The sequence below is a fragment of the Cyrtonyx montezumae genome, unplaced genomic scaffold (genome assembly GCF_038088225.1).
Source record: "Cyrtonyx montezumae isolate F1298 unplaced genomic scaffold, pur_monq_1.0 scaffold_6, whole genome shotgun sequence".
NCBI lineage: Eukaryota > Metazoa > Chordata > Aves > Galliformes > Odontophoridae > Cyrtonyx > Cyrtonyx montezumae.
The window spans coordinates 6,473,383-6,498,690 of record NW_027072067.1 but is presented as its reverse complement, the minus strand read 5'-3'; the positions used below and the strand labels follow the sequence as shown (position 1 = coordinate 6,498,690).

Here is a 25,308-nt window from a genome sequence, read left to right as displayed (position 1 = left end):
AAACATTTTAAAATCACATAAGTAGAACTTATCATGGGGGATGAACAAATACAACCAGCATAGAGCAGATACACGAGGAGAATTGGTTCTATGGTAAAAGCAACTTACCTGTTCAGCTGCATCCTCTTGGGTACCCTAGGTACTCCCTGATGTTCTTTCAGAACTTTCCTGAGTCCATTTCAGCACTTCAAACATTCCTGCCTCTTGCCCAAAGCAACACTGTCATTCTGGTTTCATGAATCACCCCTGCTAAGCGCTCAACGATACGATACAAGTTCCTACAGAGAGTTCTAAACTTGCAAGAGCTTGCACTTGTGTCAGCCACCATTCTCCATGTCCAGTGGGTCCTTCCTGAGCTCCCAGCTCATGAGTCCTTTCTGGAGCTCTGCCCATCCACCTCCCTCCACTGCCTCCCCAGACCTGGTGCATTTCCCTCAGCTGTACTCACATCATCCAGCACTTAGGGATCTGCCTTTTTCTCTTTTGTTTGTAATGGATGTGAGGCAATGCAGAGAGGAGGGAATCAACACGCTAGCCACTGTCCTCCTGCAGTACACATTCCTGCTTCTCATTATCCAACAAGCAGCATTTCTGACCAGAAGAGCTGGTGAACTCTTCTGTCGGTAAGGGAAGAACTCTGGATTTTGCCCAACTTCCTTCAAGACAAGATTTAAAATATTCAACGGCAAATTCAAGTTAACACTTGAAACAAGTTACTTGATTCACTCTGGGCTTCTATGCCCACTACCCAATTTCCTTGCTGAAGCTCAGTCCGCTTTGCAATTCAGTGAACACACAACCATTCCCACCCTAGAACTTGCAGCAGGAAAAGTTAGTTGTAAAGCAGAAGACGCTGCTGCTACGGCAGGCACACAGGACAGCTGCCAAACAAACAATGGTTAAATAACCTGAAGGTTTCAGTAACTGAAAATATGCAGATGTTACCACAGTAAAAAAAAACTCAGAAGAAAAAAAAGGGAGTATTTTTAAGCTGGTATTTTTATTAGAACTCTACATAAAGCACCTTTGCCTGCCTTAAACTTTACAGTACTTCTCCGAACACTGTTTTTCTGCAACACGGCACAAGATGCTTCAAACTACTCTGCATTTCTTGACTTGGACACTGCCACCTTAACAGCCTGCACAATGGCATCCTTGTCAATGCCAAACATCTTCAGCAGCTCAGCTGACTTCCCACTTCGTGGTACATGTGACACAGCCAAGCGGCTCACAGTGACACCGGGCTCACCCACTACTGCAGCACACACCGCTTCTCCAATGCCACCTATGGAAAGAGATCAAAAGGACAGGTCTGCACGCTTCGACACGCAAAACACAGCTTGCTTTATCAAAACAGGAAAGCGAACCATTTCAGGAGATTAGAGAGACAACTTTCTCCCCTTCTCCCTGCAACCCTCCCCACTCCATTTACAGGCTCGGTGCTGTAATGGCTCTCTGAAGGGCAGGCTGTACTAAGTGGCCATCTGGAAAGGAGAAACGGGGCTGCGATATCTGTCAGTGAATCAAAGAAAGTTCAGTACCCTACTCTAACATGCATTTTCTTCTCTGCCTAAGGTCAATTAAATAAAATTTTAAAGGCATTTAAAGATTTAAATATGATCAGAAGGTCTAAGCAAGTTAGATCCCTGAAACACACATGCTGATGAGAAACATCTGTTGGACTATATATCCAACTTTCCCATTTATGAAATGAGAAAATTCCATATTTTGAAGACATTCTGAGGACCATCAGCCTAACATTTCTGACAGGAAGAAACATAACCCCTAAAGGGGCATGGAAGTGGCAGGAAGACCTCACCACTTCAGCATCAGCCAACTGAGGGCCAGGTTTTAAATGTATTCAGACTGGGTATTTGTAAGTATAACTAATGCTCTGAAAATCTTAATTCCTACCAGGCTCAACAGCATTTACACACCCGATCTTTCTACAACACCCATAGCACATGCCACCAGAGACCTCTGAGTTCTGTAATACCTTCACAACCTTTGCAGTTCAGCTCAGACTCTATTACTGGCAGTCACAAGGACAATGGGTGCAACAGGGAAGAGCGTGGCAGTAAGAGACGCTAGCAGCAGGAACACTAGTAAAGAAAGCACAGGGCTGGTGTCAGCAGCATGTGCTCTGAGACCTGGCAGGAGAGACACCTCGGTGTTGGTGTATCCAGGATTGCACAAGCCTTTTCCCAGCTCACAGCATTACAGTGATTTAAGCAGACAACCTTAACCTCTACCCAGAGGCACCTATGGTTGCTAAGATTAGTCTGATGTGGGCTTGCAATTTATTCAGGCTTGGGATGCATGTACTCCTGACCTTTCTTGATTGCACTGTGTGCAGAAAGCTCCATCAGTATAAATCACATGTTCATCATCTCAGTGTGATGACTCTGCCATTTTGCAAATACGCAGTAAAATATTTGTTAAGAGCTGAAAGACAAACTACAAAAATTATGAGGCTCACTGACATTACTACCATCCACAGTGTGGACCAAAAGGAAGTACGGTAATATCAGCTCACTTCAGGACAGCATTCTGCTAATATCTATTAATATCTGTTAGTAAATATCTATTAACACCATAGTTCGCAACTGCCTGTTCACTAATTTCTTCCTCTCCCTCAACAGGAGCAAGCCTGACATGCTATTCAAGCAGCTGTTCACTGTTTGCATAAGGGCTCATCCTCACAGCACAAGTTAGCACAGGTAAGCCCTTAAAAACACCTGAGCAAAAAAGATGTCAGAGAGCAAGAGACAGCAGAATAGCTGAGCAGATGATCAGCTCCTAAACAAAGGTCCTGCAGGATCCTGCCAGAGATCCTGATGCAGAGGCAGGGGAATTTATGGAAACTACTCTGCTCCCCCCAAGAGGCATTTTTGATCTGAAGATTAATTGGGGAACTTTCTTAGAAATTCTTTCTTGTATGTACGCATACATATACACACTTCTTACTTTTGGGTAAAGAATACTACCACATGCCAGCAACAGATACTGAACTGGTCTGTAAGCAGGTTGCAACAAAGGAATAAAACAAATCCACTGAGGATACAGAATGATCTGGGGGCTCTACACAGGCTCTGATTTGTTCTTTTACAGTTGTGGAGAGGAAAGAAATTTATCCCAGAGAGATTGCTGAAACTGTCAAACTTATCTGATTTCAGGCAACCTGAAATCAAGCTTTTGGACACAATGAAAGCTCAAATGGTCTGTCTTGCAACTTGTAACATATTGCAGATCAGCTGATACAAAGCCTCACTAGGAACAAAGGAATCAAGACTTCACTTTCACCATGCCTACAGAAGGGCACACAAGATAAAGTAAAACAAACACAATTCTGACTAACCCATTACCTCAGGAAACTTTCAGCCTCGTCACCGTATAATCATAATAGCAATGAAAAATGCTAACACCTGTCTTTTGTTTTAACTGCAGCATCAGGCCTCATACTTCTTTCTTGCGATGCTCACAGAAGCTGTGAGCACCAAACCTTGGGGATCTGCTCTGTATGCTTTGCCCCCTAGACTCAGCTTACCTTCATGGTAATGGTCCTCAACAGTGATGATTCTGCCTTTGGTTGCTCTTGCATTTTCAAGTATTGTTTTCTTATCCAGGGGCTTTATAGTGAAAGGATCAATCACACGGATGAAGATTTTCTCTGCATAAACAGAATGATGTTATTTGCAACTTGGTCTTGGAGAACACAACACAAGAAAAGCAGTGCAGGCAGTCCTTGTGATTTTCTTAGAGCTACTATGAAAAGTATCTAGGTGTCTTCACTAACGGCTTGCCTAACACAATCTAATCAACTCTAAATCTGTATGTGTAATTTTGTGTGTATCCTCTCTTGGTGCTCCATGTGAGATAGCAATATCCAACCACTTCATAGAATAAACTGAGACAGAAAAGCCTTGGATAAGTGACTTGAGGTACTCATGAGTGTTCGTTATCAAAGAAGTAACTTAAGGGGCCTTTCCCTGGGCAAGAGCAGAATCCAGCCACTATGAAATCCTTATTCAGACTGTCAGTCACATTCATTTTTCCCTCTCCCCAGGCTGATCACCTATCCGGTATGTTTATCTGAACTGCCCCAGCCTCAGTCGTGGTGTCCTCAGAACTGGCATATAAGTCAGCACATGTCCTGCTGTGGCAGGCAGGCACACATTATTCATAAAGATGTGTACAAAATGGCAATTTTTTAAAATACAGATTAGCAAATTCCTAGAGCTTTGGTCTGATCTCAAGCAGCAGAACACTGAATCAACCTTTATTATTGTTAAGAACTCTGAGGTCAATTTCATGCAATTTAGCAATCACTCCAAGAAGATACTTCGACATCTAAGAATTGCTGTAGCATGGGGAAATCCCTGTTACATTGCAGTGACAGTTCTGTGATCAAAGACTCTTTTGTCACGGCTACATTTTAGTTATTAGACACTGTCTCTAACAAAGAAATCTCTCAATTGTTTGCTATTCACACTTCAAGATCAGCAGTGCATTGCAAAGCATGGTGAGTGCAGCAGAATAACAATAGCTCTAAAAATACCATTTTCCTAATGTCCTAACTCTTGACAGTTCAAGGTCATGATAGAGTATCTGTCCACCTAGATAAAGCATGCAAAGCTACCTTTAAGCTGCAGGCAGCATTAATTGTATTACCTCCTACTATTTGTAATCTCTTCCTGGGCGTAGGCCACTGACTCACAGATGGATTTTGATGGTTTCTTTCTCTTCTTATTTCACTTAAGGATTTTTATTTTTTCTGTGAGATAATGTCAGTGTACATGAACACTATTATTGGACCATTACCTCCCACTTTAGCTAGAAGATGATACATTCATTCAAAAAGATCAGGTTAGCAGGGAATCATGTCTACACAAAGGCAGCTCACAGCGTTGCATAAGAGCACACACCATCACTGCAGCTCATTTGACAAGCTGCACTTTGTTAACCAGCTCCAACTGAGTTTGATTCTGTTGTGTCGGTACACTAGCTCAAGTGGACAAGACACCAGAGGAAGACCACTCCTGCTTCTTCAATACTCCCTCTAAAATTCTGCCTACACAGCACTTTGAGGCAGGATAGCAGTTTTTAAGACCTTTGAACTGAACACTTCAGCAACTTTCAAGGCTACTAAGGCTGCTGAACTAACTGAAACCTACTCAAGTAGGCAAGATCATCATATATATTAATACCAAATTATATCAGGCTAGGTAGTGACCAGCTGTATGTAATATCTTAATTAACATTTACCTATACAAAGGGTAAGCAGTTAGGTTAACCAGTAGTGATTTCTTTGCTGTGGTAAGAGATAAAGGAAAAAAAACAATCCGATCACCTTTTCTCAGCTGCTCTGCTGCAGCCAGAGCCTCATGCAGGGTGACTCCTGCACCTATCACCGTCACTTGGTCATCCTTACTCTTCAGGATCACCTGCAAGAAAATATTTCCACATTTTTCCATAATAAATCTCAGAGCTTCTAACCTTCCTGGAGACTTTATTAAAAAACTTACCAAATCTTTGGCACTGAAATGTTTTGGAGGGAAAGGGATTTTTTACAGAAAAAACTTGGCATACTTTTTCTGACTCTCTTGGCAATACTTACCTTTGCCTGTCCAATATGGAAGTCCTCACTGTTGTTGTAAATGACAGGATTTTCAGGACGACTAGTTCTTATGAAACAAATGCCCTGTTTCCACAGAAGACATGAGTTATAAACAGAGAAAGGCACTGACATTCTAATTTGTTCTCATGACAAAAAAGCAGCAGAACTACTTCTTCTTACTGTCTGTTTTTAACTCTTCAGTTTTACCTCACCTTTTCTTAGAACATGACAGTAACTCACTGCTTTCTAATTCAAAGATCTTAACTTTACTGTTCTCAAGGAAATGCAGAACCCTATTTGGGTTAATTAGGATCTTAGAACTTATACACATACATGTACAAGCTCTACTTAATGAACTTTAAAGCGAAAGAAATGCTCAGATGAAAGCAAGGAAACACGCTTTCTACCAGCTAATGTTCAGATGTCCTTTCAAAAGGAAGCAACAAACTATACTTAAATCTCTCCCTCATAGTACTTCACACTCCTTTCTTTTTTTCCCCCTCTCCTTTTTCCCAACAGACCACAGAACACATTTGTTATGTATTAAACTTCTACGGCTAGCACAACTGAATTTTTTCAGATTATTGCTCAAGGTAAGTTCCCACAGAAGCCGAGAGAAGTATCAGTCAAGAAGATCTGATCCAGGTACTACCAAGGACATTTGACTATTATTATGACAGATCAGCTGAAATTAAATGACAGAAATCAGACAATCACACATCCAGCTTCAGTCTTGACGCCACAGACATTACAGTAAATGTGTACATTCTCTACATTAGCTGAAGAGCAGCATTAAGAGTTGCACTTCTCTCATTTCTGAGGCAATCTGGTCCATGCTGCAATCACTGTGCAATCATTTACATTTTCCCAGTTCTGGCCCACATCATCCACACGGTCCATTCATCATGAGCCTGGACATCACGTCTGCTGCTTTCCATGCAACAAAAACTGCCATGCTGAAGCCTTCAAAGCAACTTAGGTTGCTAGAGACATGCAAAAAAATGCGCCACCAGCAACAAGACAAAAAATATTCCCTGATTCAAATACTGAGATGCAAACCTTAGTGTTGGCAGCTATTTCCACTGCTTTCTCAGTGGCTACAGCATCGCTGGGGTAAAAGACTGTGGCATTGGGAATAGCTCGAAACATGCACAGGTCCTCCAGTCCCATCTGAGATGGCCCATCCTCACCTAAAAAAAATTAAACCAAGGTTACAACATTAAGTGCATCGTCTGACAGTCATTCAATATGAGGTTAATGAAAAGCAGAAAAATCAGGCACACACAGGACATGCAAGTCTACCTGCTTGAGAAAAGAATCATCTTCTCCTTAAACTTGGAACCATCTAAACAGTAAATAAAGACAGAAAGAGACTAAAAAGAAAGAGAACTGGGGTTATAAATAAAAACTGGAAAATGAAGTGTAACAATAAAACAACACAGAAGGCAAATAACCAAAATTAAAAGGGTGCAGGTATAGAAAGGGAGTCACAATATATCTACATATCTTTAGATTTATACGTATGCTTTACAAACAAAATTTGTAACCGTCAGTATTACTCTAGATTTAAGTTCCTGGAAATGTGAAAAGAGAACTGCATGTGCTCCATGTGAAATGGAGAGTGCACTTGGTACAAATTCTTACACTCACTACAAAACTAATTAAGGTACATATATCCAAATATTACTGAATGTCTCTAAGACGGGGTACATCTGTGTTATTTGTTCAACTACTCAAGCACCCTATGGCTTCAATTGCAGATTAACTACAGGAACTGTTAGCCACAGTATGTACTGGATGCTACGAATTTTCCTAGTTAAAGAAACAACCACCAAAACCCCCTCCCAATGACCTTACGTAAGGGTGCTTTGGGAATGGCACTAATCCAAAGTAACCATGCAAGAAGTTATGAATCCAGTCATGTCACAGCCTGCACAGTAGAAGCAGGGCAATAAGCCTTCCCACATGCACCCACTACCTGTTACTCAAGAAGGATGAGTTCACGAGGAAAGGAGAGAATTTTCCTAAGAGCAGCACAAAACTCTAAAGAACTTGAAACATGTTAAAGAAATTAATCATTGAACTCTGTTGCTATAAATTACTCATCAACTGTGAGTCGAGGATAAAAAAAAAATCTTGTATTTCAGTCATGAAAGATTTTTAATGCCATAGTTTCTGTATGCACTCTGAATGAGTGGGTACTCAGGAGGACTTTTCTTTCCCAAAAGGCACCCAAGCAAAGCATACACTGAGAAAAAGAGAAGCTACAAAGAACAAAACTAACCGTTACCCAAACTAGAACCTACTCAAGGTAAGGAGAGTACTCTACTCATATTTGTCCATTGACTTCTGCTAGTACAGTGCCAGTAAAAACAGCACAGTTCATATCAGCAATTTACAAGGTAGCACTGGGCTCTGCCCCGAGCACATCTTGACAAAAATTCTGATTTAATGTTTTTTAGAGTAACGCAGATTGAAAAAGAATAATTCTCCATTATATCCTCAACACCTATGTTTACAGCTTAGCCAAAATCAGGTGCTTAATATGAACAGTATTGAATTACTAGAATGAGAAAGCAGACATCTAAATGACAGGTATTCCTATTTTATTACACAAACATCATATGACTTCTTTCCCCCGTGCATTCAGTTTGGAAAACTGAGATTCCTCTTATTCTCTTATGACCTTGAAAACTTACTTAGTGCTTCGTTAGAAATTATGGTTTGTCAGCAACTACTCATCTAGGAGTGAAATCCATAGAACCTCAAAAGGTCATTGTGATATTTGACTCATAAATTTCTTGGGTCCAAATTTCAATGCAGTAAAAGCCCAGGCCTACCTACGACTGCATACATAAAATTTCAGTTTTCAACAAAGCTCCAGTTAGGATTCTGGAATCCACACAGGCCTGAAGTTGTAAATTCCATTTAAAATTGAGTTTCCTAACAGCTAAAAGGATTTTCCTGAAGTGCTGTTTCAAATTCAGTTGCAAAACCCTGCATTTTTTGAAAACTGGAGTTGAAGCCTGAACAAGACTAGAAACCCAAATGGCTTTATAAATTTCAGTATGCACTTTCCAAAAAACCCATTTCAAACATTTTTCAACATTCACTTGGAAGTTTAAGTCTAGGAGACAATCCAAGTAACCTAAAGGAATTTCATCTTCTTAAATAAGCAAAGACCAAAGCTAATTAGCTTTTGCACCAACACCCTTCACTGTTGGCTGAAAGACTTAATCTGGATTGAACTAGACTACAAAGAGGTGGGAGGACTGATTTTAAAAAGAAAAGAGGCTTGTAACAGAATCCCTCCTTTAATGACATACACAAGCCATAATCTGATATACTCTACTTACAGCTTCCTCGACTAAAGCATACTCTACCTCACTGCAAATTAAGCTTGAGATTCTGGATGAGACTACACACACTAATAGCATATTTAAATCTGTATAGCTTTACCAATGTTACAAATCAAATTAGTCAACTTGCTTCAAGCAAACAAACAAAACCCAAACCCACTCCACCTGCAAACCACACCACTAGCCACAAAACCATTAAATCAACTGCAAAACTGATACAAAGGACCTTAATTCATTACCCTCGTCAGCTCTCCACCTCATTCTTTTTGCCTCACAAATACCTAGTAATTTTTCAAGCATTAATGTCATTGGCGTTTCCCTTTTTGGTATGTTAGTCTGCTCCTGTTTTCAAGGGTCATTTTCATAAATTTCAATTAAAACGAATTTTTAAAAAAGCACAACAAAAACCCCAACTCCCTTCAGCAAATCAAAAGCTAACCCCAGTGTGAGCTGACGTGAATTAAGCAGTTATGACAGGAAGGCAAAGAACAGAGAAGGTACTGCCAACTTCCTGAATTACGTCACAGAGTTATAGTTCCTGTTTTATTAGCATTTTAAGTTTTACTTTCTTTAATTACACACATTAACTGTTCCAGAATTAAGGAATACTGAGACAGACTGAAGTGCTTACTTAAACGTGGTGATCTTAGAATAAAACAAAAATATTTATTTTTCATAGAGTTTGAGACGTCTGGACTAAGGTATCTGAGTGAGAACAAGTATGACTAGTTTCTCATATTAGGAACTGTGAAAGAGGTACAGTAAACATATGACTTATCACAGAGTAAGTCAACTGTAAGTACACAACAGAAATGAAGCTTTTCACTTTCAATCCAACTCCTTTACATCACTCTACACTTAAGGCTTGTAGGGAAAAGTCCTACTTTTACCAAGCCAAGCTGATGAAGGCTTGAAATCTCTCTCATTCTTTCCAAATGCAATAATGTACTTGATTAAAAAAAATAAATCAATTACCAGCATGACTTCCTTCTGCTAAACCATCACAATTTCACTCCTATACTGTCACAGCTTTATAACTGATGACCTCCAAAAGCTTTATCAGTCAGCTTTGTCTGCAGACACTTCATTAAATAATAGAGAACCACTACCAAATAACTCCCGGCTGCCCTTACCAATAGAAACACCGCAGTGTGACCCACAGAGATTGATGTTACTCTCAGAGATTGCAGCCATACGGATCTGGTCAAATGCCCGTGTGAAAAAGGTAGCAAAGGTGCTGGCAAAAGCAACAGTTCTGTCACGAGTGGCACAACCAACTGCAACGCTCACCTGAAAAGGAGATTATACAGGAACAGTTAATTCCTCATTTATCAACCGTTTCCAAAAGATCATCTATGCATCTTTTGCAAACTCAAAATCTCTCCCCATTCCTGCTCCTAATTGCTGGCCTTTCCAAGAAAGGAAACAAAAGCAACTCACACTCCTAGTATCTGTTCTTCAACATCTCTGCTCTCTGTCTCAGCTACTTGATACTGCCAACCCATACTGGCAGCAGCTTCTTTTCTTTACCTGCACCAAGCAGCAATCCAGTTTTAAGCTTAATCCACTACCTTCTTCCCCGCTCTCCTGGATCAAAGGCATATACTTTCAGTCTAAAGTACATGGTATTTACTATCTGCAGCAGACAAAAAATACTATTATTAAATGGGAAGGGAATTATCTTGTTTTCTTTAAACTGGTATTTACTAAAATGGTTCTACTTTTCTGTTCTGCTGAAGAAGGACAAGATCCTTCAATCATTTATTGCTACAATTACCCCCATACATTTATTTCACATTACACATTTTACACGTGTTCCTCGTGGCCAAACTTATCCCAGCTTGATGTAAATCCAAGATGCCTGACTCAAGCTCATGAAACATGCCCTATCATAAAATCTGCAGGAAACAGTCCATGGGTTCTTTATTATTAATCATTAAAGATGGCAACCAATTTCTGCCTGAATATGTCTTCAGTTTCATTTGCCACAGTGAACTCATATAGAATCAACTGAAGACTCAGTCCAGCACATGACTTATCAAATTATTTCAGTGTTTTCTGTACAAATGCCACAAGGCTAACTTTTATTAACTACTTTCTGTCCTCACCTTTACACCCCAGTCTAGCATAGAGCTCACTGTCATGTTGTGTAGTGGTATTCCATTTCCTGTGAAGAAAAAAAGCCTAAAAAGTCTTCAGAATTGACTCTCTACAAATCACGCTGTAGGAAATATTACTACTCATATTCACACATTCTGCTGAAATGCAGCATCATGATAAAAATAAGAGAGAAGAACATTTACAGAGCCTCTGATTAGAAGCAATTCTGCTGTATTATATTTGTCAGTTCTACCGCAGCCTATAGTTTTCCATAAGCATTCATTAAGCAAAATTTAATATCCAAGTGTGATAAGAAAACATTAAAACCCCACTTTCTGAAGAATCACACTGGATGGTTCCAGATCCTACTGTGTGATACCAGCACTTCACAAAACCAAGAGACAGAGACCAGTTACCATGTTTTGTTCAGCAATGTAGCATTCAATGTAGCGACCAGGATGATCTTTCTTGAAGAGCTCTGAGAAAGTAGAGTTCTTTGTGTCTCCATCCAAAGCAATCACTCGATCATTTGCATGGCCCAGTTTTGCCAGTGCAACACCATAAGCTTTGCGGGTTGCCCACTAGGAAAAGAAAGGTATAGCAGTACTATTGCAAGTTCCTGCTTCGAGAAGTTTTTACTTCTTTATCTTTCTTTGAATGTGTGCACATAGCATTTAGAAACTAAGCAAAAAACCATCATCCCATTGTAAACATTAATGCTATCAAAAGTAGGCAGAAGAGTGCCACGCAGGAGAGTAAACAAAAAAAAAAAATCAAAATATAATGAAGCCTCATGAAGCACACCTGTGTTGAAACAAGCAATTCCCAACCAGCCCAGCCAGAAAATTTTGAAAAGCTTACTCAAACAGGTCTCTATCACACAGGTCTCAAAAAAAAAAAAAAAAAAAAAAAAAAATCAAGTCATTTTTTCTTGCTCCCACTTTCCAACCCTGGAAATTCAAGGAACCTCACAGAGCTTCTTTAACTTCAAAGAAATATCAAATAGTTTCGATAACTGACAGTGATAAAAAAAATTAAGGAAAGCCATTTGAATTTTTCTATTTTAATATATTCTTTCAATATCCATTTAAGTTGAACATCTGTACATTGCACCATAGTGACAGATGTTACCAGGATATTAAGAACAGGAGGGAAGAGGTGACAAGTAGTTGAAACCATGTAAGGGACACTATGGTAGACGAATCCTCCTGACATGCACAAAACAGTCTTATACTTCAAACACATCTGATAGACTTTGAGAAAGGAAAGCAGTACCTTTTCTCCCACTTTGTAACTTGGTGGAGAGGGCATCTTAATGTTTCTAATATTTACTACAGGAGCATCTTCCTCAGGGAGGGCTGGAGAAAGCTTTTTCTTATTTTGTATTTTCTCATCTATTTCCTGAATTACTTGTTCAGCCATGTTTTTGGGAAGTGGTTTTCCATGCCAGCTTTCCTTATCTTCAACACCTACACATTTAAAATTACATAAGAAAAATATTTAAGCTTTTGGCTGCAGATTTTACCAAGTGCAGTGAATTATGACAGCCTAGTACTGTCTTCCAAGGAAGAACTTCTGTAATTATTCCCACTGTGAGCAGTTACAATAGTATTCTATTGATAAACACGTCTAAACGCATAAGAGTCAAATTCTGAGCATTTAAACTAGGCACCATTCAAGACTATAACTTTTAGAGTCTCATACCAAAACCGTTTTTGAATCAGCACAAAAAAATGGATCAAGAAGTAAACACTAAATCAAAGTGAACAGTTAGCATGCAATTTCAACAGTTGGATCAAAATAAACAAACACAGCTAAGTTTCAAACAGCCGTTAACCAAGATGCCTAATTCAAACAAGCCCTGAAGTTTTACAGCTTTGTTTTAATAGCATCTGATGACTCTTATGTTTGTGCATCTGGCCCCAACAGCCTCTCTGCCCAATATGCTTTTCAGTGAGTAAGTCACTTGGAAAAACAAACTGTTTGCTTATGTAACGCAAAGGATCGAATAAATTCACTCTTGTTATTAATTATTTTTAGCTGATCACAAAGAATTCACTCTGCACTGTAAAGTTTGTAGCTGAATGGCAACCCCTGACTGGCCAAATACGCAGAGCGGATTTTACAAATACAACGCCAGGTAGCCAGCATACATCTCCTCATCTGCAAGAGTCATCATCATTTTTTTTTATTTTTAAGCACTGAAGTGCAAAGAGTTGGAAAGACTTTTTGCACATTTTTGCTTAAATGCATAGGTAAACATTTTCCATTAGACAATGGCATTTGTAGCCAGCAAGACTACAGAACTCATCATCCCTCTGTACTCAGCCCTAGCGAGGCTGCACCTCAAGTACCGTGCACAGCTTTGGGCTCCTCACTACAGTAAGGATGCCGAGTTGCTGGAGCATGCCCAGAAAAGGGCAATGAAGTTGTTGAAGGCCCTGGAGCACAAGTCCTCTGAGAAGCAACCAAGAGAACTGGGATTGTTATTCTGGAGAAGAGGAGGCTCAGGGGAGACCTTATTGCTCCCTACAACTGCCTGTAAAGAGGTTGTGGAGTGCTGGGTGATGGTCTGTTCTCCCAGATAACAGTGACAGACCAAGAGGGAATGGCCTGAAGTTGCAGCAGGGAAGGTTCAGGTTGCACATTAGAAAAATCACTTCTCCATCTCAGAGTAGCCTCTGTATACAAATAAACAGAGGAAATGCTCCTCTTAACTGGGGGTCTAAAAAAGCTCAGTTAACGTAGGAGTGCACCCGGCTGTCTGACATTAAGTTCCCAGAGCCACATCTTCACTTGCTTCCAATGAAGGGCCAGTATAAGATACTTGTTAAGAATAAGCTACAGGAAATAACAATAGGGCAAATCTTAGCAGCGATCAGATGAAAAAGTTGATGGAATACCAACACTTTTCAATATATTTTTTTAATTCATTTACTTTTTTTTCCAACTCTCAGTACACATATTATACACGTGTGTACACAAAACAGTGGATGTTTTATTACCTGATATGCCTTTGCCTTTAAAGGTCTTTGCAATGATGGCTGTTGGCTGATGTTTGGCCTGACCAAAGGCTTTGCAGAGTTCCTCCACACTGTGACCATCAACAATGATAGCATGCCACCTAAAAACACAAACAGGTCAACTATTTCTAAAGGATGTTAGCATATGACATCCTGTGGTAGCTAGCAATAACAATTACTAACTTCGTTCTATCTTTTTAAGAGACTCAAGGTATGCCAGGAACATGAACTAGCATTAAGACCATAAAATATTACAGTCCCTTTCTCATAAGGCAGAATTAATCACCAATTAACAGCTACTAGCAAAATCCATTAAGTTATCCTACCATTTTTCAGGCACAATAGCAACTTTTAATCACAAGAGCAAATTAAACATCTAGCAATTGACTAAAAAACAACGAAAACTGATAAAAATCATTATAAAGCTCCATCATAATTTGCTTGACTGATACTGTATCTATCAGATAACTGTATCTGATAGTTTTGTCTCATTGATTTTTCTGTCTACATAAGAAAAATACATTTCTGAATGAAATGAAAGCCAATGCAAACAATTTATCTTGTGAGTAATATTACTCATGTCCTTTTTCTCCTGATTTACTTTGCTATAACAGTAGCTGTGGTCGCATCCCCTTGCTATAAGAAAGAAATCAAGGCCCTGGAGTGTGTTCAGAGAAGGCCAACAAAGCTAGTGAAGTCCCTGGAGCACTGTCCTATGAGAGAACTAGGATTGTTTAGTCTGGACAAGAGAAGGCTCAGGGGAGACCTTATCACTCCTTACAACTGCCTGAAAGGAGGTTGTGGTGAGGTGGAGGTCAGCCTGTTCTCCTGGGTAACAGCAACAGGACAAGAGGGAATGGGCCACAAGTTGCACCAGGTGAGGCTGAGTATTGGGAAAAATTAGTTCTCTGGAAGAGTGGTTGGGCAATGGAATGGGCTGCCCAGGATGGTGGAGTCACTGTCTGTAGAGGTGTTCAAGAAACACGTAGATGTGCTACTTAGGGACATGGGTTAGTGGGAAGTATTGGGGTAGATGAACAGCTGGATCTTACAGGTCTTTTTTTAACCTTAAGGATTCTATGGAAACCTGTATTCAGTGTGATAAAAACTAGATTATTTCATTAAAATATCTCAGAAAGCAGTTGTTCTTGGTGCTGGTTTCTCTTAAGAGTTGAAAACATCTGAAAAATTCTATAAAAGGTGAATAAAAAAACTAACAATTTCAAATGGAGGAACACACTGAACTTTTTCCAGTCACATACCCAAAGGCTTCACAACGTTTCTGGTAGATTTCAACATGATGCTGCAGAGGTGCAGGGTCACTTTGTCCAAGACGGTTAACATCAAATATAGCAACAAGATTATCAAGCTTGTAAAACCCAGCAAAGGCCATTGCCTCCCAAACAGAGCCTTCAGACAATTCCCCATCTCCAAGCAGACAATACACACGATAGCTAGAAAAAGAAATTAAATACATAAATAAAAATTGGCTTGACATTTAAGCAGAGCTGAATAGAAAGCAAAATTCCCCCAACAATTCACAGTGAGAGCTCATTTTTTTCTATTGCAAACACTGGTCAAACCATTTACCTCAGACAACCTTATGTAAACTTAGACATATTAAAATACCTTTAACCTGCTGCACATGAAAAAAATACAGAAGTTAAAAAGATACTGTACTCCTTTTCAAACCTTTGTCTCTAAGAAAATTAGGTTTTAATCCTCCTAATACAAGGTTTGAATGAAAAGACCTGTTAAACACTGTCACTGTGACTCAGCAAGAACACTGACAATGCATGAAAGATTACTGTCTGCTTCCTCATTCCTAGTGTATACTCCCTTCCCTGGAAGGCCAACCAGTTAATAGAGGAAAATATAAACTGGGAATGAACATATAGCTACACACTATTGCATAACCAAATTCAAAAAGCCATCATGATATAATTTTGTAGACTACTCTTGTATGCACCAAAGCTTTGTGTTTAGGCAAAGCTGCAGGAGTTCTGCCTGAACGACCGCACATGATTCAGCCTCTGGGTTTTTGTTCAGTTACCGTTTCTGTTTTTGGATGACAAAGTTTATTACCTATTAAAATTAAAAAGGAGTAGTATATAAGCTTTCAAATATATAGCTTTAAAAATCAAATAACCAAAATAGCCATTAGTGATTTATTTCTAAATCCCACCTAAATCCCACCTGCCCTTGGCTAAATCTGAACTGTGTCCATACAAGCTGCTCCTCAGTACTGCATGTAAGACCACCTTTTTCCTCTGTCAAGTAACCACTGGTTACATTTTTTCCCCACACATAGCATCTGTTAAACTCAATTAAAATCAGCAAGTCATCTTTCACAGAAATGATTCCAAGCTAGTGAACTGTAGGGCACATTAACTGGGCAGCCTGCATTTGAATGTACTAGAACTGTCACATAAAATACATCAACTACATCAGGCCACCCTCCTCCTCATACAGATTTGCCCTTAGACATCTACTTTTCTTGTGAACAAAAGAAATGGCAGAAGCAGTCATTTTTTCCCTCTCTGTGGAGTTAAGTAATTTCCAGGTAACACTTACAAGTCCTGTTTTATGATTCAATAATGCTATTATTGACTATAACAGTTCCTCATTCAGAGTTCATGTTCTCCATTGTTTGTCATCTGACTTTAAACAGACACATCCCAAGTTTGATTCTTCCCTCTAAGAGGACATACCAGCCTGAATATTGCTATCAATTACTCTCTGGAAGTTAGAAGCTGCTCCAATAACAAAACCTCTGTGCAGGAACAACATTCTGCAGTGCTGTCAGACTACAAGAGGAACAAGCAAATGCACTGGTTCTTGCTAACTTGATTTCTTCATAGTTCCACTGGCAATGACTTTGTAATTACAAGGGTAATATTTCTATGATTTAAAATCTGAAGTTAAGATTCAGGAATGGAGAAAGACAGAAGACAGGATTTCTTTTTTCACGATTGAGATAAAAATTAAAATTATTTTCACAAAGTACTCCCATTGAATGCCTATAATCATGAAACACAAAGATGGAATTACCTGGCTCTGTCAAAGAATTTGCCAGTGTATGCCATTCCACATGCAGCACCAAGACCCTGACCAAGGGATCCAGTAGCCACATCAGTAAATACTTGCCTCTGAAAATAAAAAAGCAGCAATTACTTTACATTCAAGAAAAAGAACTAAACTCCAGTGTTTGGAGATGGTTCAACATACATCAGAATCTCAGCCATGACAGTACAGTGCAAGACTCTCCATAACTAACCCCTGCTACCCTTCTTTCACAGCTACGCATGGACCTCAACGATCAGTATATCACAGGCTAACTAGCTTCTCTGACAGGAGTGTTACCTACATCTCAGGAATTTCTAAACTATGCCGTGGATGGCAACAGTTAAGAATTTTGTATAAGAAGTTTTACTTGAAAGAACTGATTTGGAACTCAAAGTCCACTGAAGTGACCAAATGGGACACAAACTCTTGAAATACCTCAAAATATCTTAGAGGGCAAAAAAAAAGCAATTCTTTATACAAGTCTTTTGAAACAGAAAATACTGAGATATGGGTCTGTAGGGGATCTTTGCACATTCAGTCAAGCCTGGACACTGCACTGATTCACTTGTGAAGCTACAATATCCTCACTGTCCACCATGTAAGCCTTTATGTTTCCTGCGCCACAGCTGGCGACCAAGAGTTGTAGCAAACTGCTCACTATGGCTTTACAGAAAACAACACCCTGCATCAAAAGCAATGAGCACTCACTGGTACTGGATGTCCTTCTAAGACAGAATCAATCTTCCTCAAGTTCAGTAACTCTGCTTCTTGTAGAAAACCAGCCTCTGCCCAAGCAGAATATAAAACTGGTGCAGCATGACCCTAGAAAGAAACAAAATCAAGTAACTTTTACAACATTCTACTATGAAAACAAACTCCACAAAGCTGAATAGCAGTCATCTTTTAACAGTCACTAGGAGTCAAAAAAGCATGCACAAGTTTGAAGCCATTTAGTAATTCTGGGTAGAAACTCTCATTAATTAGAGAAGGGTAAAGCAAATACTAAGCAACCTTGTGTTATTCCTGTATCCCCTCAGTGCTAGCTTCCTGCTTCTCATCCAGTTCTTCCTCTGAAAAGGTGATCAGCAGTGCCAACTGTTATATCCAATGCAGCAGATAAACACCACCAGGAATACAGCACCACTGTAAGCGACCACCTGAGGAACTCCGGCTGAGACACTGAATCTGCTACACCCGAGTACATCATCTGCTGCTCTTGACACGTGATCTTTTCTGAATGCCCCTCAAAAGCCATTAAGTCACACTGGGGAGCAAAGGGCAATAAGAAACACTATGGCCAGTCAGGACTGTGGTTTTATGCATTGACCGAACCATAGTGTTTTCAGAAGTAATATTGCCTTAAATATCATAAGAATAGCAGGAGTGCAAGCTACTCACTAACCTATCCTTATCTCCTCTAGAGCTCCCTGAAGAGCTGACAGTAATTAGTGCATACTGTGGCATGACTGCAGGCACAATGTTCATAGGTACATTAGGTTGGAAAGGACCTACAAGATCATCTAGTCCAATGAACTTATGAACTTATGAACCATCCTCCTTCAGGAAGTGGTAGAGTGCAATAAGGTCTCCTCAGAGCCTCCCCTTCTCCAGACTAAACAATCCCAGCTCCCTCAGCCGCTACAAAAACTGTGACTTACTAGTCAGAAAATCAGTTATGCCAAAGTAAGACAGACTTTAATTTCCTGATCGAATTTATAGACAGTAACACTTACTGTTTAATATCAGAACAACTTAACGTAGTGAAATGATGGCACATCAAGACATTCTACAAATCGTTTTAAAATGTGGTACAACTCAATCAGCTTTGATTTGTATCTCTGTAGCAGGAAAACATGAGCTCTCAAGTATTTGCCTTCTCTTGGATAAGCAAGTCAAGGAGAGAGGTCACTGATGCACACACCTTTCTACAAGCAGACTGCAATCACACAGTATAACAATTCTTACCTTTGAGAGAACAAAACGGTCATTGCTGGCGTTTCTGGGATCTTGCACCTTGTACCTCATGGTATGGAAAAACAGCACAGACACAATCTCTGCTGCACTGCAACATGATGTAGGATGGCTACAATCAAGACAGACCCAAGATTACCACTTCTGAATATTGATTGCTTAGGACCACATTTTCAAAATATCACTTTACCAGTCCTCTAACTTCTGGCATTAAAACACGCGGTCATAAGCATTTTGATAACTCATCCAATCTACCATTATTCCAATGCCAACTGATTGTACTTCAAGCCAAAAGGAGCTCAGTTAACTCACTAAAGTGGATGTTTAAAGTAGATCCTGGTGACAGATCAAGGATATATTTTCCAGAACACTGTTCTTCGTGCCAAAGGACATCTCCCCACACAGCATCTGAAGCACTGTGCCTACGATCACACGTCACTGCCTTATCTGAAGGCAGAAACTCACACTGATGCAGAGAAATGTCAGCTTTCCATGGGACTTTGCCCCTCACCCAATGAAGGAGTTAAAAGCACTGTGACTTGCTGAGGCCCCACTGCACAACTGGGAGTTGGTAATGGAAGATAAACTTTCATAGAACACTCAGGAACTATTTTTTTTTTTTAAACAGCATCTCATTTTTTAAGTGCTCATTACTTTTACCATTACTGTTAGAACCTGAATTTTGACTTCTAAAGAACGTATAAAATAATACAGCTCTCACATTTTACCTTCTATTGAAACTAAACACAGACATTTATGTCCAATTCATCATTAAAAATAATAAACATCCAGATGAACATGGTAAAATATTGATTTGTTTAATCTTTGGCTTAAAGAGGGACAGCTTTTTCCACTTTTACATCTAAATTGGTTTAAAAATAAAAATATCAAACTAGTTGGTGTAACAAAGATTTGGAACTAGTATGAATACTTTAACTGTAAGCCTTGGGAGTAGATAGGCCCATTTCAGAAGCAACTACATAATGCAGCAACACATGTAAAGTTATCTCAGAGTTATTTTCAGGTGGCAAATGAGTTATTCCAACACAACGTATATATTTTAAGTGTAAAAGAAGGGTATACAATAATTGTTATTTATATCAGTACTACAAATTAAATGATGACTTTTTCTTTTGCACCTTAAAGAGAGCTCTACCTGAACAGTTGAATGTGTGCATGAAATCCTAAGACTGACTTTCAGTAAGGCTCAAAAACTGCATGGAGTTCATTTTAAATCCTCACTGAATGTGAAAAGTAGCATTTCTCAGATTTTACTGGTGTAGACTGTATAGCACTACTGAAAGTAAGTGATGAACAGTAAGAGGGTTATGGCTCCAGAAACTGACTTCAGCTTTGAGAGGAAAATAATCTCACTTCAACTCCTCTTCTACCAACATTTATTTTTCATCTTTGATGTGATACTCTTAAAATATTAGAACCTTCTTGTAAATCAGGACAATTTGATTCGGAAATGTCATATTTCCTTCTGTTTTACACATGTACATTTACCATGCGTGTTAGGATTAGACAACACTTTCACTGGAACTTCCAACAGAATATTCTCTTCCGGTAGCAACAAACCTTCCCCTCCCAACATCCCCAACAGTACTGCAATAACAGAATGAAGTCATGCAAAACACTTGCAGAACAAGAATTATGGTTAGTGTCCACCCCTTGGTAAGTATTCACACACAAGGAACCAAAAGAATTAGCTTTAAACCATGGTTCAAACATATTAGTAAATATTTATGTATTTGAGTTAATCAATAAGCCTTACATGCTTGTTTAAAGCTTTCATTCCTTTAATTTTATTAACTTTATACTTAACCATACTTCTATGAACTCCTGGTCTCGGTAAAAAAAGTTTTAAACAACCTAAAATGGTAGCATATAAAAATGAAAATCAAAAGGTAGAAAATTCAATAAATGAGCTGAAAATTGAAAAAAAAAAAGTTAAAAATAATAATTAAATTACTTCCCACTAACAGTTGTTAACCAAAACTCAACTGCATAACGGACAGCAGACATCGATCTGAAACCAGCAGCAGTTTTGCTAAGTAAAGCCATCTTAACTAAGCAGACAGGTCTAATATTAATTCATACTTTCCTAAAAAATTCTACTCCAAGTTCCTTGTTAAACCTAAGTGCACTTGGAGTACTCATACAAGTCATCATTACTGTTCTCACTCGGTCTTTCATGTTTTGTTTGTGACCCATGAACAATCCAGAACTGTGGCACTCCATTAATGCTTCCCTGCCAGACAGCTTCTACAGTAGAACTGCCTTAACTTTGCAATGCAGCCCTTCATTACAAAACCAAAGTACATAAAAACCCTGAAAACAGTTCTTTTTGCAACTGACACCCATTTAGATTACATCCACCTACACGTGCTTCATCTGAAAAAACAGTGCTGGAACGTTAATGTGGAATACTGAATGAAAAAGCAAAGCTAAAAAATTGAAGAAATTTCTTAGCGAGAAGTGATCGTATCACACATTACGAAATTCAACTGCTGCTTAAGAAACTCTGAGAACTTCCAACTTCCACTTTCAAGAATGTAACCACCTAACTGCAGGAGGCTGGACCCTTTCAAAACTGCAGAAGCCTATCACCAGTCACAGAAGGGTTTCGACCAGCTTTGACCAAAATGTCTGCACTGCTTATCTAAAGGGAAAGGCTCCAACACGCCCTGAACCAAGCACGTTCAATCTTTGCAACCAACTTAATCAAGTTTTTCCTCACCTAAGGCATTTTAGGCTTTTCTTTTTTTAATCACTTCAAAATTTTTTTCCATTTCAGCTGAACTAGAACTCATCAGATCAAGATTACCTATTTGAGCATTATAAGGACCAGATTACCTCATCTTTTAGCCCTTGTCTGGACAAAGGCTGTATTTTCTTGAATAGAAGCTCAAGTAAAGAATGCAAGAACTGGCGTGTCAGACCAACCACTGAAGCACTTTTCTTGCAACACACGCCACAGTTACAGAAATTACTTCCTTGAAAGAAGCAGGCAGGTTCTGGTTTGTTCGAAGTGCTTTTATTGCAAGCACTTCCTTCACTTTTACAAACGACACCTTGAACAAATACTAGCTTCCTTGGCAAAGTCTATGCAAGCATGACACGTTTTTTTTTTTAACTGTAAGCCTGTTTAAATTTAACTTCCATTCAAACATTTATCCACCTTCTCACACCATACCAGCACTTTAAGCGCAGTGTCTCATTCAGATTTTTAGAAAATACATCCCTAACATTTGTTTTAGAAATTACTCATTTGTCTAATACTGCAACAGCTTCTTAACCTCTTTTCCTTTTATACACGTTACTGCACCACTGCCTTCTTCCTAACTGAATCCTACGTTAAGAAAATATATGACTTGACAGTGTAATCTTCCCTCCAGAGCACATCTTTCATAATCTACCAATTATCAGGTTGTGTAATAATTTCAGGCTGTACATGACTTTATGTAGTGTTAGAATAAGCTCTAGTAATTAATGAAATATCTCTGCACAATACTCAGTATTGTAGTCACAGGAATAAAGCTAAACTGAAGCTATTTTTGCTACAGGGAAAACATTACTACTGAACGTCTGGATTCCATGCACTGGAAAAGAAAAACAGAGGCTGCAGCAAGATCCCTGCTCTCGAACGCCACAAAGCAAAGATGGTTTGACCTACAGACAACTGGTGCTGCACACCCCTATGGCCAGCCTAAAACACACAGCAGAGCTGCAAGACTGAAACTTCAGCTGCATAAAGCAGCTGAGACTGAGCAAGCTTTGCCGAGTCCAGCCCCACTGCTGCAGTGACCCAGTGCTTCACTCCATGGAAGGAACCAGAGCAAGATTTTCGCTTGCTGCACGCAGAAGGTGCGAGTAAAGTTCAGTTTCTGTGTGCGCTGTGAAACCACGTGGGGCAGGCTGTGCCACACTGGCTGGAGGTGGAAGGCAGCTCCAAGGGAAAGCTTTGAAATGTTTTACAGGCCGCGTTTGTCTGCTCAAACCTCAGCGTCCAAAGGATTCCTTCAACTAAAGAGAGAAAAAAAAACACAGCCCGACACAGCAATAAAATCACCCTGCACTACTGCCAGCTTCAAAGAGGCCCAAAGGGAGGAAATTGCTACAGGATGGGATATAAAAGGCTGCATTCTACGTGGAAGCACTCAAATTTATTATTCAAGCAGAAAAAAATGGCTTTAATTTTACATGATCGAGAGAGGATTGTTTGCAGAGGTTTTTTTCCATAGGTAAAGCACGATCAAAGGAAGGATAACCCTGGAATCTGCAGACATCAGAGCCGCGACTAAATCCTGTCCAGAGGCCTGAATAAACCGCCCGTCCGAGACCGCAGGCATTTCACAGATAATCCCACTCGGGCTCACTTGAAATTCTGTGCAGAATTAGTTCCAACTGACGGGCACGAAATGAAAAAGAAACCGCTCGCGCCCCGGGCATGAATTCTTTGGGTTTCAGCCCTGCATCAACTCGGCATTCCCGGCCTCCGCCCGCAGCCACAACACCCGCCAGGTCCGGGGGCCGGGCGGGGCCGTGAGCCGCAGAAGCCCCGCACCGCGCCCGCCGTTCTCCGCCGGAGCATCCCCAGGGCACCGGGACACGCGGGGCCACGGCCGCCCGCTGCACGGGGTCCCACGCGCTGTGCTACCCGCGCCCCCACCCCCCGCCCGCTCGGGCTCTGGATAACGGGCACAGAACAGCAGAGGGAAGGAGAAGGGGGCCGCTCCCGGGAGCCCGACTCCGGCCACACTTACCCCGAGCCGGCCGCGGTCGTGGCCTTGATGGAGCCGATGCGCAGCCGGTTGGCCGTGTCCTTCAGGGCCTGCAGCGTCTGCTGGTCGGGCTTGTGGTAGTCCTCCATAGAGCCGAAGGAGAGGCGGCGAGGCTCGCGAGGCAGTGGCAGCTGAGGCCGGGCAGAAACGGCGGCGCTCCGCGAGGGCAGTGAGCAGCGCGCCTCGGCGGGGCCGTGCGGGGAGGGCGGGGAGACCGAGAGGGGCGGGCCGCCCCGCCTCCCTCCGCCGGCACAGCGCCCCCTGCCGGCGGGAGGCGGCTGCGCGCAGGCGCGGTGGGAGCCGTTTGTCGCTCCCGCCTGTGAGAAGGCGGGAAGCGGCGTCTCTTCCCTTCCGCCGACTCCCGTTGTTCAGCCCCTGTCATGCAAAGTGCCAAGGCTGTCCTTGCCCGACAGAGTACGTCCACTCCATCGAGTGTGATCTTCTAGTCAGGAGAGACTGTAGGAGAACTGCTGTATGTCATTTCTTTGCAAGAAGGGATTTACGGTTCTGTAATAGCCGTCCAAAAATCACAGCGCTCTGCTTTTGAGAAATATGGAGGCTTCAGCTTAAAATACTGACTTCTGTCCATCAGTCAGAAAGCACGTTGACTCTAGCACTCCTGAACATCATCAAAGCCACGTCCTTAACCAAGGGCATTAAACATTACATATTTGTTCTAGAAAGCTCTGGAACTATTAAGAGTCAAAAGAAAAAAGTTTAAAACCACAGAAAACAATAAAAAAATGAGGTACTCCATGCTCAAGAGATCTGTATTTGTGCTCTGCATTCTCCCTGGATTTTAAACCACGTTTTAAATATGGGTATAACGTTGGTTGGGTAAACATGGGTACACATGGGTATAACGTTGCTATCTCCTCTTGGAAGTCACTACTGATGAGTGCTAATTAAGGAAAATCACCTCTGTTTTCAGCAACAAGGAAACCACCATTTGTAACGTAGCCCTGCTCCTTTTGCAAATGCCAGCTGGTAAGCAGCACCTGAAACATTCTTCCATAAACAAAGCAGTTTATTGCTGTAAATATTTTTGTCACTATTTTTACTGTTTCAAACAAGAAAAAAGGATGCCTCAGAAGCAACATTAAACTAGAAATAGGTTATGTGCCTGGAAGAAGGAAGAAATGGAACCAAACCTGACTAGTGAACTGCAGAGTTCATTTTAGACAGCACTAGGTAAAGGTTAGCTGGTGTGACTGCCACTTGCTTTGTTTCAGTCTGTATCCTACTTCAAAGTACACTGCTTCATTTTCTTCTTGTGGAACTCGTTATCCAAATCTCTTACTTCCAGTAAGATGCCTTGAAATGATACAGACATTAAAACTGGCATGTGGAAGTGCCTAATGAGAATCACATACAGCTTGACTTAA

General features: G+C 40.5%; 1 protein-coding gene across 1 annotated transcript; it reads right to left on the bottom strand.

Annotated features, from left to right (window-relative positions):
- Positions 1-981: 981 nt before the first annotated feature.
- On the bottom strand, positions 982-24,110 carry TKT (transketolase). The gene is made up of 14 exons (XM_065749809.1): positions 23,906-24,110; positions 19,131-19,248; positions 17,874-17,987; positions 17,151-17,248; positions 15,362-15,553; positions 14,082-14,200; positions 12,352-12,545; positions 11,493-11,657; positions 10,110-10,266; positions 6,677-6,807; positions 5,618-5,701; positions 5,351-5,444; positions 3,548-3,670; positions 982-1,285 (listed from the first exon to the last, which is right to left on the bottom strand). Exons 1-14 carry the CDS (start codon positions 24,010-24,012, stop codon positions 1,098-1,100), a joined length of 1,884 nt encoding a protein of 627 aa, XP_065605881.1. The 5' UTR covers positions 24,013-24,110; the 3' UTR covers positions 982-1,097.
- Between the last annotated feature and the right edge of the window lie 1,198 nt (positions 24,111-25,308).

Bases quoted from the DNA above. Each gene is read 5' to 3' on its own strand.
- TKT (XM_065749809.1), bottom strand. From the start codon at position 24,012: ATGGAGGACTACCACAAGCCCGACCAGCAGACGCTGCAGGCCCTGAAG. The intron at 15,554-17,150 runs GTAATTCCATCT...TTCTTTTTCTAG, and splicing joins AAATTCTTTGACAGAGCCAG to CTATCGTGTGTATTGTCTGC. The intron at 1,286-3,547 runs GTAAGCTGAGTC...CTCTTTCCATAG, and splicing joins TGAGGACCATTACCATGAAG to GTGGCATTGGAGAAGCGGTG.